The 12191-nt window shown below is 42.5% G+C and overlaps 1 protein-coding gene across 4 annotated transcripts in view; it reads right to left on the bottom strand.

Annotated features, from left to right (window-relative positions):
* Nucleotides 1-894: 894 nt before the first annotated feature.
* Nucleotides 895-12191, bottom strand: part of slc38a4 (solute carrier family 38 member 4) — a 35552-nt gene continuing 24255 nt past the window's right edge. For all 4 annotated transcript variants that reach the window (XM_035147866.2, XM_035147869.2, XM_035147868.2 and 1 more), the window contains exons 13-16: nt 12053-12177; nt 5967-6111; nt 5124-5221; nt 895-4984 (exon numbers count right to left, since the gene is read on the bottom strand). In XM_035147866.2, coding sequence (XP_035003757.1) covers nt 4880-4984; nt 5124-5221; nt 5967-6111; nt 12053-12177 — 473 coding nt within the window. In that variant the 3' untranslated portion in view covers nt 895-4879. The remainder of the gene's footprint in view (nt 4985-5123; nt 5222-5966; nt 6112-12052; nt 12178-12191) is intronic.

A 12191-nucleotide genomic window follows, 5' to 3' on the forward strand; every position in this document is an offset into this window, starting at 1 on the left:
CTGGTTTAGTTTCTGCTCTGTTAAATGATTATTATATTTTTGTAAGTGTTCTCTGGGCTATCAAAAGGTTTTCGGTGCGGGAAGAGGTTGGACATTTTATTTTATAAATCAAATTCAATGCAGATGAAAAAGCCACATGTAGGATCTACTTACACACACTCTCCCACAGCTTATCGCGTCCAGGTTGATTTTTGACCTGAAGATACCGTATGTTTTTGGAAAGTGTTGCGATGGTTACCGAATTCTTTTTTTACCCACCCCTCGTTTTTTTAATAGTCTGGGAACATTGCAAGCTGGCGTTACATGTCAGCACTGGATGCTAGCTGGACAAGAACAGGAGGATCTATTTGATTTGTAGAGGCCTAATATCATCTGAACGTTATGCCAGATGGTTTTGGTAGATGCTGGTCTAGACTGGTTATGTAAGCTCTGGTGTGACCAAAAGGGAAAATATTTTGAAAACACACATTCAAAATGGTCTTTAATACATTTAATATGTAGTACCAGTTGTGGCCAATAAGGGCGAGACCTCTGCTCCACTTCTCATGGGATTAATAAAAGACATTTCCGCATTTTATTCTACGACATAAAATGCATCAATTGCTAACAAGTGGCTAAGTGAGACATGAAAATCACTAGTCCGCCTTCACAGAATGTATTTATACTCATGCGCTTCTAAACAATTTTGACACTGAACCGTTGTATTTAGGCTACAAAAATCATAAAGGTGGTAAACATGTCACACTTGCAGAACTCCTATACTGTTGTTGTAAGTTGTACATGCACTCTATTTTGTTTGTATATCTTTAGTGAAATTTGAGTGCATTTCATGGCTGCATTTCTACTCTTGGTTAGTTTAAATGGACTTGAAAGTAAAAAAACAAGGAAGAAATATTTTTCATTTCACATTTTTTTATTGGTCATCAATAATGAAACAGCATCACTGATAAAAAACGAACACCCCCCTTGTTTGGGTAAAATTACACATCTGAATGTTCGGGCCTGATCCACAGGAAGCAGACACACAACAGCAGAAACAATGAGCCAGTGCTTGTCCACGGCTGAGGGTCCATAGAAAAATAAGGCAGGTGGTTCTGTACAACTCGTCTCGAAACGCTGTCAACATTAGCTGGGAACTTGTCTAACATTTACAAATCCACATGACAACTTCTCTTCTCGGCCCAGCTCAATATACAACAGCATTGTACGTATTGGCTCAATCATGCAAAAGAGGTGAAGAGACTTTAATCTATCCAAAAGTAAGATGAAAGAATTCATCAAGACTGAATACCTGAGATACTAAAGGGGGTAGAGGTGTAGTGCCGGGAGCATTCTGCTGAAAACATGCTGCCTCTCTTTCTTTGCAAGAGTTCCAGCCTTTTGAAAAGATGAAACCCAAACTTGAGGAAGACACACATCTCCAACACAGACTGCCGGCGAGCAGAATAAGCCACTGACAGCAGGAGGTGAATGAAGTCGCAGGCAAACATTCGTCAAATTAAATCAGAACGAGTACACTGGGCTTTCAAACTGAGTACAATCCATTGTTGAACATTCATAGCAGATACTGAAAGCGGACTTTATGATTCCGTGAAATGATTCAGTTCCGGTAACATCACAAAATATGATGTTATAAATAACACCTCACCAAGAGTGGATGTTTTTAACAGTAGTGATAAAGATTGTAAGCCACAGTAATGTAAGAACTACGACTGAGTTTCAGAGCTGGCAAAAAGAAGGTTCTTGTTAGTTCTGTTATTCCGCCCTATGATATACAGCTACACGTTAGCATCGGTGTATGACTACATATGAGCGTGCATGCTATTACGTGTCATTTGATAAATAACAGAAAAACCTTAAACTCTTCAAAATGTTGTATACAGTAAGAACCTTCCTGACGTGTGGGCAAAACATCAACACTTGTTGCTTGTGGCTTAGCTTCAAACACATTGGTGCTTAGCAGGGGCCAGTAAGCGACAGAAACTTGTTGCCATGTTTCCGAGATTTCTGAGAAAACCAAGATATTAACTGTTATGAAGCCGGCGGTTGATTGATCGATTCATCCTTATATGACAAGTTAACCTTTAAACATAACAATGGATATATTGAGAGACCAAAATTTTCTACAAATATACAAGCTTCAAAAAAGGGGGGAAAAAACTACAGTTATACAGCAAGAAAAACATCTAATACAAGTTATATATATTTATATATATACTAAAAAAAACACTGGATTGCAGAAGACTTGTAAGGCAGAATCCCCCAACAACCTACTCACAATGAGTGTAAGTGTACCATAAAATAAAGATTATTTACAGAGCATATACAATTGTCCAAAAAGACCATGTTTGTAATCCAAAAACATGCACGTAATACACTATTTCATTTGAAATATCTATTTGTTTCATGTACATAGATCCGCAAAGGATCTATAAATGTTGTCCACTTTGGCTGGATGTGTTCATGACACATAACGGCACAGGAGGAAAAGTGAAATGAACAAATCTGGGCTGTTGATGTCGCTGTCATTGATTCTACCAAAGGCCCCAGTTAAAGAAATGGATAAATAAAAAGAGAATTATCCTTTAATCTGATTAAAAGTTTTGATAAAATATGTCAGTTAATCTAAAAAATGTGTGCAACGGCAGAGTGAATACTGAAATAATGCAACTACCTGATTTTCATTCCAATGAGCTTAATGACTGAGCGTCCTTCTTGTGAACAAGACAGACAAAGTGACCTGTGTGCTCTGCTTCAAGTGCTCAAAAACATGTCTCACTTTACTGGAACAGTAACACTAACAAAAACCTTTTCCCTGATAAAGGGCAACACGACCAGTTAGAGACACAAATTTCATAATTTGTGTCCGACGTTAGAAAATAAGCATAGTTTTGAGCTTGGTTTACTGTCTTGCATACATTGGTCACATCCTCTGCATGAACAGTAGGTATCAGTACTGTAGCTAGCGCCTCCGTTACAACAAGTGTCTTGAAGTGTGTGATATCGTTGACCAAGTCACGACTCCTAGGAAGAAAACTTGGACATTGTGCGGGGGATAGAAAACTTTTTCAACTTGTTGACAAGATGTAGATAAGAAAATTTAAGTCACTCTCATGTCTGTATGTGAAATTTGGAGACAGTGAGCTAAACCTAGCATAAAGGGTGAAAGCGCGGGGAAAGCAGTCAGCCTGGATTGGTTAATCCACCAAGCATCACCTCTAGAGCTTAGACATTGAAAGATGAAATTTGAATCTAATTTGTATGAAAACCGAAATGTTAAAATTGTGGTTTTATTGGTAGTTAGACTGATATTTTCCCACACTACCGATTTCTTATGCTAAGCTAATTGCTTTGTTCGATATTTCGATTACAGAAGTGAGAGTGCTCAGTCTTCTCTTCTGACTTTGGTAAAGAAGAAAAACAAATAACTGCATTTTCCTAAATATTAAAATATTTTTAGCTTAATAGGCACATAATGACGTTACAAAAGAAAGTAAGGCCTTACATTATATTATTGAATGACATTTGTGACTAGCATGTGACTAGTATGGTATGACACAAGTTGAAATATTTCGCTTTCGCTGACAGTCTTGGCATCTTGAATTGACATGTGATTTTAAAATTAGCCTTCCAGTTTGGCTCTGCTGGTTGATTTGAATTCATTTTTTAAATCCCCAATTGTACTTATCTAAACTGCAAACTTTAAAATTGATTTTATACATATATATACTTGTACAGCACTGTCAAGTGCCTCATAAATTATTCCAGTGGGTGTGTATGTGAGTTCAAAAGGCTAATTCAACTTCATAAAACGTGAAAGGCAAAGAGCCGTATGAGGTCAAGTAAGATATTATGTACAACACTATTTTATTTCCAGTAGATAACCTAACTTATGTACATTCATACTTAGCGTGTTCAGATGTGACAGTAATAGCGACAGCCTCCTCGCGCTTTGTGTGGGCAGCCGGGATGACAACAGCTGGCGAGGAAGCTGTGGAGACGGGAAACTCTAGTGTGAGCCCGATCAACTAAAGCTGTATGTGCATGTAGACTTTGGCAAAGCTTCTGATTGTTAGCAAATTAAACCAAGATTTGCAGAATAAAAGTTCTACATGACTGAATGAAGTCACAGATTAACCGTTGCTTTGAGATTTTTTTTTTTGCATGAATAACAGCTGTAGTGTTTCAATATGTTTACATATGTGCATATGCGTGCGCAAATTGTGTGTTAGCTCTACACACGAAGTGAAGTGTAATGCTAGCGCTAAGTGCTCCTTGTTTCATGGAGGACAACACACTTCACCTTCAGGTGCACAGAGCACTGAGGGACTCGCATTGTCTTTCCAGCCATGCAAATTGCAGTTCACAGATCTGTAGGTGATTGCTACACAATGTGTGTTTGTTCTGTCTCTTCATAGCTGGAAGTAATGATGATGATGATGATGATGATGATGGTCATGATGATGAAGATGATGATTTCAGGCTTACTTAAAGATTATACCAGAGTCTGTTCCTCCCTCTCTGAGTTTTGATTCTCTTGATCGTGTCACATCCAGAACTTTACAGCAACAAAGAAAAAAAAACCTACAAGACAAAAAACAATAAACCGAGCTAAAAAAAAAAAACGTCACTCCAGTGATATTCTCTGGAGCAAAAACTGAAGATGTCTTAACCCAGTGCAGCAAATCTTTGTCTTTATGTTGAGGTTCTAAGATTGATGTTAAAGATCTGATGAATGGGAACCTCTCAAGAACCCCATCCCCAGATGTGGGAGCAGCTGAGGCTGTGGGAGAACTTGATTTGGGTTGTGGTGGTGGTGGTGGTGGTGCTGCTCGGGGCATTGCTGCACACGTGGATCTGAGGAGGGAGGAAGAGGGGCTTAGTGACCGCTGTTGGAGCCTGGGGGGTTGTGGATCCAGTCGAGGACGATGAGTGTCAAGCTGCCAATCATGAAGATGATTCCCACGATCAGGAAGACGGTCGCCTGAAGAGAGAGAGACAGGAGAGGAGGCAGAGGAGGGATTAAATGTGTGATGATGCACAGCAGGGGTCTGCAGTGAGAAAAGTGATACAGTGAGAAAGCTGCTTGGTGTGTGTGAGTGTGTGTGTTCCTGCACACTTACCCCGATCTTCTGCGGGGAGCGGAATGGCACTGATTTTACCAGGCGGATGTAAAAGGCAGCAGGTAGGATAAAGATGAGCATAGTCGCTGCAGAAGAACCTGTAACAAAAAGGTTTCAACCAATCAGATGACAGCATTTGAAACCATTTGAACATAAAATATTTATCTTGTTTCCTACACTTTCAACAGGGTAACGAATTACTGCTTGGATAGAGTGTGAGGTTGTATGTTAACTTTCAACCACAGAGTAGACCTGATAGTGATGAACCATCACCTGATTCAAGTGAAAACCTGCGCTGTGACCAGATTTGCAGTATTTCCCACGGTGTAGTGGTTTGGCTTATGTAAATAATATATCACAAATAACTGGATCAAATCTAAACATTGTAGCAAAGACATGAACCTTGCTTCAGACTTTCAGGCGTGAAAAAGGCCTTGAGAAAATTCAGCACTTAGATATTTTGTATTATCCATTTCAGTTTTCGCCTGCTGAGTTGCAGTTTCACAGACAGGCTGCAACTGAACTATTTGACTGGCCACCTCCCTAAATGTATTAGCACTTTCTGTCTTTGTGTGTGTTGTCGTCCAGATTGTGAGTGTGTGGGTCCAGTGGTCATAAACAGCTCACGCAACTGCACAGCTGACACAAGCCGGCACTTTAAGCTTCTGTATTTCCATTACTCAACAAAAGGACCCCTGAACTGAAGGTGCTAATCACATCCTGACTGCCTCGCTCCCAGTTTTATTAACTCATGTTTACACAGGTTTTTTTACATGTTTCGCATTTATATGCCCTGTAAGCCAAATCAGCAACACTATGAGTTCTGTGTTTGCCAGGACTCACCGATGAAGCCGAAGATGTCTCTGATGGTCGGGACGAAGATCACCAGCACGTTGTTGAAGGCCAGAATTGCGGCGGCGATTAGCATGTGCCGCATCCAGCTGAACTCTCGGCCGCTGAATAACAATGTGGTGATGGAGGAGCGGATCTGGGAAGAAACACAAAGTAATGGACATTACAGTCTTGGTCAAGTCGTATATTAAATTCACAAAAATAACTTTTGACAACTCTTGACCACAAAATTTGGTTAAATTCTACGAACTAATTCCACAAATGTCTGTATGTGGAATGAATATCTTATCAACCCACCATATCATTTTGACGATTTCATTATTTTTATTTCAACATATCTGACTGATACAGGCATGCACGGGAGCTGATCTCTGTCATGACAACAACATTCATTGAATCACTTCCTGATTGGTAATCAGTTGTTTTGTTGCTGTCAGGCTTTAAAGTAGGATGCATTGCAGAGGTTTTATTTTGAAAAGTTGTGACTGAAGACTGTGTGTCGATTACTACAGATAAACCAGGTGGGGGGAACACAAAGATTTCTAACTTCACTTTGCACCATAATCTGTTTATAAAAGGCTCTGTACACAATGTCCAGCACACTGTTTGAGGAGCACTCACTAAGGACAAGCAACAATCAAGTAGCTCCAGAGCACTCACAGCCAGCTCCTAATAGACATGAACGGGGACTAGTAAGTGCATAGAAGAGTTACATTCAGAGCCAGCACTGAGTCCAACTGACTTCACAGTATCATGAAACACGTGGCAGTGTTTTCTGTACACACTGTCTGTCTCTGTTGAAGAAACAAATCATTACCAGCGACAACAACAGTCTAGTCTGCGTGTCTGCCGGCCTGTGCCTGAGACTGATTCCCACACTTGGCCACTGAGTGAAGTGTGTCAAGTGCTGCAAGGCTAGAGAGTGTGTGTGTGTGTGCGTGTGCGTGTGCGTGTGCGTGTGTGTGTTTGACTGCCTGTGTGTATGTGAAAGAACCAGTAGATCCCAGCTAAGACGGCTGGTGCTGCTGAGCCACAGACTGCCTGCTCAAGCCTCAAGTGGGTGAAAGGTTGTGGGTATCAGGTGAAACCCGAGGCACCGAGAGCTGCCTGGCCACATGGGGTAGGGTTAGAAGGGGGCGGAGCTTGAGGCACCCATTCAAAAAGGCAGGGGATTATCTCCCGCAGAGCAATGGAACCATGGGATTGCATCAGCCGGTAGTGAGAGGAGGAAGGACTTGCTGGCAGGGGGGAGGTGTGTCTTTCTTCTATTGTCACTTGCACCGTCCTTTTTTTCCTCCCCTCTGCCAGCCTGTCTGCCATCTTCTCTTTTACTTACTACGTTAAGACAGATGAGGGTCACCAGTCACCATGGCGATACATTTAATTAGAGCTGTGGCAGACACTTTAAACAATCTTTTATACAAGAGTCAGAGGAGGTAACCTCTTTATTTAGTTCACCTGAAAAGGACAGGGCATGTGCAATGTTTCCCTTCTTGAGAGCCACTGCTGGTAGACCACCACATTCCTTCTTTGTATCTGACTTGACTACAAGATTTACATCCAGTTAGGGTGGTGCACAGCGGAGAAAGAAAAAAAAAATCACATTAACTGGATTTTCTGCGCTGTCCGAGTGGCCTCCATCACGATTGTTGGGAGGCACCGGGGTGACGCCTGGCCTTTAATATCAGCCGCCAAAAACTTGGGGGATAATAATAATTTTAGTGCTTCCCTCCTGAAACTATACAACCACACCGACCCCCCCCCCCACCCACAGCAGATGCATAATTAGGGCCGAAAACTGGAGCCTGGACGCGGTATTTCTCTTCAAGGCTCCAAACTATTCAACACTTGGCTGTTACCTAGCGCAAAGGCTTTGGAGTTCACTGTGTGATATTTGCACACTTCTTATACACGCACACACAAGCAGAGTATGTGGACAGACTAGTTTTAGGCAGGCCAATCTGGGATTTACGCAATGTGAGTTACAGTCCTGCAAAACAGAAACACACAGACGAATTCAAACCTCGTGCACTTGAGCCCAGTTACTGCAAACTATCGTCGTGTTTTCTTTAAGTCGAGGTGTTGTGCACACATGAAAGTGCAACTATATCTAACATTTGTGCAGAGGTGGCAGCCACACATTTGAATTTGCGCGGCTGCTGACTGCACAGCGTTTACAGTCTATGGTGTGAACTGAGGCTTCGTGCAGCACAGGAAGTCCCATTTCAAGTAAAACGAGATAAACCCAGAGAGCATACCACACTGCAAAGGCCCAACAGTCTCCTTAAACTATCAAGCTGCACCAAATTTCAGAGAGTCATAGATATCAGTTCCCTGAATGTGCATGGTTTTTCTTTCATCAAAATCAATGCATTTCTTACTGGGGAAAATGGTGAAAATGTTGAAAAACGCATTGTTAAAGATTGAAAACGTATTCCTGATCCAGATTCCCACCAAAATCGAATGGGTCTGTCCTCGATTCATACGGCATCCTTCCACCAAGTTTTGTGGAAATATGTTAAAGTGTGTTTTGTGTAATCTTGTTACACAAACAAACAAAAGCCTGTTTTCCACTGGTCAAAAAACTCCACCAACACCCATTATGTATGCAGTGGGAATGGATTTCATCAGCATTCGCTCCAGTGTCAAATGACTGTGCAGTGGACACAGGTATTATTGGGCAGTGATGGAAACATGAATGCAGTAATTTGGAAAGACAAAGAGGCAGGAGAGCGCTACAGTTGTCTGTGTGTTCGTCACATTGAACATGATCAGCAGGTGAAAAACATGCAAATTCCTGAACAATGGGAAAGGAATTAACACACTGATTTAATGTAAAAGAGCTAAAATATGCAAACCAACCAACAAATAAATGGACAGGGGTTAAAACAAAACCTCCCTGGTGGAGGTTAATACTTGCTAAGCTTCTCTTTGTTTGGTTAAATGGGTGTTAAGTTTTTACCTTGCCTAATTTACCAAAACAGAAACTCTGTTACGAGCCGTACGAGACGAGCAGCGTAGGTAGCACCACAAAACCTAAACTGGGGATTAAGACTGAAATCTGACTACATGACGGTAGCATGTAGAGGTTACGTTGGAGCCGTTATAATCAGCTCCTTTGCAGCCCCTTCTCCCATGGTTACAATCTCCAGCCCGAGCATGAGAACTGGGGGTTTGACTGCACATAAAGCCCTTTCATTATGTACTGGATCCAGCCAAAGCCCTCTGTTAGCATCTATCCTTCACGTGACTGCACGCACACACACACACACACACACACACAACCCCTACACACACTCATGTACACTTCCACACCTAAAAACGTATCTCCCTCCAAACGCACACTACACCCACACACAGTCTCTTTTGTAGCACTTCCCACCCGGAGCCAAGGACTGCCACAGACAAAGCTATAATGTTAATCTCTGGCTGAAGGTCGGCGGCATTTTCCCGCGAAATGAAGGTCGGGGAGGATTCAAGGCAAGATTCTTAAATGTCAAATGGAAACTTGGCAGAACGACGGTGGGACTAAGTATTTCTTTTCATCCGATGCCTCACATGTGTCCAAGTTCGTCAATCTTTCAAGAAAGGCCGGTTGCGATGGTCGGTTGAATGAAACATTCCCGGCTCTGCACCGAAAATCCTACACTGATCAAATCAAATTCCCCCGGACAGCACCAGCTAATTCCGCCATTTCAATCAAACTGCCGTCTCTCAGGATCCCGATCTTATCACTAAACCTGACTGATGTAAAACAGGATATGACTCACACCATCCCGTGGGTGTCCATGCAGGTAAATACAGGTCACAACCAGTTTCTAACACAACATGCATTAGCTTGACATATTTCAAAACTGAATAAAGGACCAAGAGCACAAAGGTTTGTGCTGCATTTGGATTTGAACCCCAAACTCTCCCTTGCTCTTTTCACTAAGCTGCGCTTCACTACAGCTTTTTTTTTGCTGCATCACATTTCAGGCTCGTGTTCAATCCTTTTTATCTCCTTCGTTATCAAAGTCCTCCTCCCTCTCTCTCTCTCTCTCTAACTTTCACTCCACTTACCCTCCTCTATTTCTATTATTATTAAAATGTGTTTAATGTGAGTATCATTCAAAATCAACGGGCTGCAGATAGAGTCAGTTTAAGGGTTACATATCGATTGGAGAAAAAAATGCAGGTTTGTGCCAGACAACAAAGAAGGAAAATATACACAAACACTCACACACACACACACACACATACACACACACACACACACACACGTGAATATACCGCACAGTAACTGCATGTTTGCAGTTAACCCGACCACACATGATCACAAATCACAAGGATGTCCGAGTTTGTCCTCTGGTTTTCCATAATCTGCATCATGTGAAAAAAAAACACCAGCGTCTACTGACCGATTTGGGCTTTTGGCAACCTGCTATAAGTGTGGCAGCCACCAGACTGAAATAAAATTAAAATGGAGTTGCACACCTTATCAAAAATCCTAATATATTCATGTATTCTCTCATGGCCCAGATCAGCCAATCATGAGATTCCTTCTCTCTATCTTTGATAGATCCTGATGCACATTTCTAAACATAATCTATGACTAACACAACCCGTTTAGAGGACTGTGTCCCCTGGCAGAGGTTTGTGTGTCTGTCTCCCCCTCCCTCTGTGGCAGGCTCTGCCCCTCTGTCTCCCTGAAGGTGGCAGTCAGGGTGAGGGTTTTTCCACTGTCCTCTCCGAGGCTGTAAACTTCCACTGCAGAGAGAGGGGGATCCTCTCTCACATTCCCTGCGCCAGAAAAAAAACAGCAGCGTCTGCTAAAGGATGGGGTCTCTCTCTCTCTCTCTCTCTCTCTCTCTCTCTCTCTCTCTCTCTCTCTCTCTCTCTCTCTCTCTCTCGCTTTATGTTTGAGGATGCATGAGGATGCAGGCATAAGCTGAATTGCTAATATGTGGTGATGATGTGTGCATATATGAGTCAGTGGATATATATAAATACAGATAAGGCAGTAAAATGTGTGTGTGTGTGTGTTTGTGTGTGCGCCATATCTATCGGTGTTACCATGGTGTCCAGACATTGCTGCATCATTGTCTGTCAGCATTGTCCTGTAACTAAATACCAAGACACTGCTTCTCTCTGGTGGCAGCCTACTGTAACTACAACCACTTCACACACAGCTCAAGAATTAGCAGCTGCTCGCGGTTACACATTAAACCAAGTTCGTGTGAGAGTGTGAGATGGTGTGTGCGTGTGTGTGTGGGGGGGGGCACCAGCCATTTTTGTTCCCCTGGTGTCAGATAAGGGCCATGCTAAAATTAGCCCTTGTCCATATAAGGTGTGGGAAGTGAGAAGAGTGTGTGAACGAATGTCAGTGAGAAGATTAGTTTTGGTGAATGGACACTACACACACACAGTCTAACAAAGATTTTGGCTCCATCTTGAGAGAAAACGGGGAAACAGACACAGAAAGTAAGACTGGTGTCACCGTTCAGACCTAAAGGAGTGTGTGTTGGTGTGTGTGTGTGTGTAATTAAGAGGCGCGGCCGTTTACACCCTCAGCCTGCGTGCTTTAGGATTTGAGATGACGACGAAAGGAAAGGGACAAAGTACACAGCGTGTTCTCTTTCACCAAAGCGCCAGGAAAAAAAAAAAAAAATCAGCTGCATCGAGAAAGTGACACTAAAAAGAGCTGACTCTGCAGCGAACACAAAACCCAGTCTGTGTGCAGAACGACACGCAGGGGCCGCAGTGTTCCAACGAATGAATGGACACGGTTTTACAAGCAGCTGGTTGGCGGTGTGTGAAAGGCAGCGGCCAGATAATCTAAATTACAAGGGCGGTGTGTGTTTGTGTTGACTTGAGGAACGTGTTTGCGCGCTCTGACGTAAATCCAATTATATCCGTGCTTAAATAAGATTCCATTTAATGATGCTGTAGAAAATAGACAACAGCGCCTGAATGAACATCAGCGTAAAAGATATTTAGGAAACAACTACGTGTGTCCCCTCCTTACACATGGAGGAGAGAGGGAAAAACACTGGATTCAACAGAGACAAGACTGTGTTTTTGTGTGATGTACTTACAGGGAAGAGCACGATGGGCACAGTCAGGGTGACGGCGGTGAGAACGGCCAAGCGCACCAGCAGCAACATGGTGTCGAACTTGTAAACCTTGGTGAAGGTGTGGAGCAACTCTGCCTCCACGTTCCCTGTGATGGAGGAG

This window comes from Hippoglossus stenolepis, chromosome 22 (assembly GCF_022539355.2).
Source record: "Hippoglossus stenolepis isolate QCI-W04-F060 chromosome 22, HSTE1.2, whole genome shotgun sequence".
In the NCBI taxonomy this organism is placed as follows: domain Eukaryota; kingdom Metazoa; phylum Chordata; class Actinopteri; order Pleuronectiformes; family Pleuronectidae; genus Hippoglossus; species Hippoglossus stenolepis.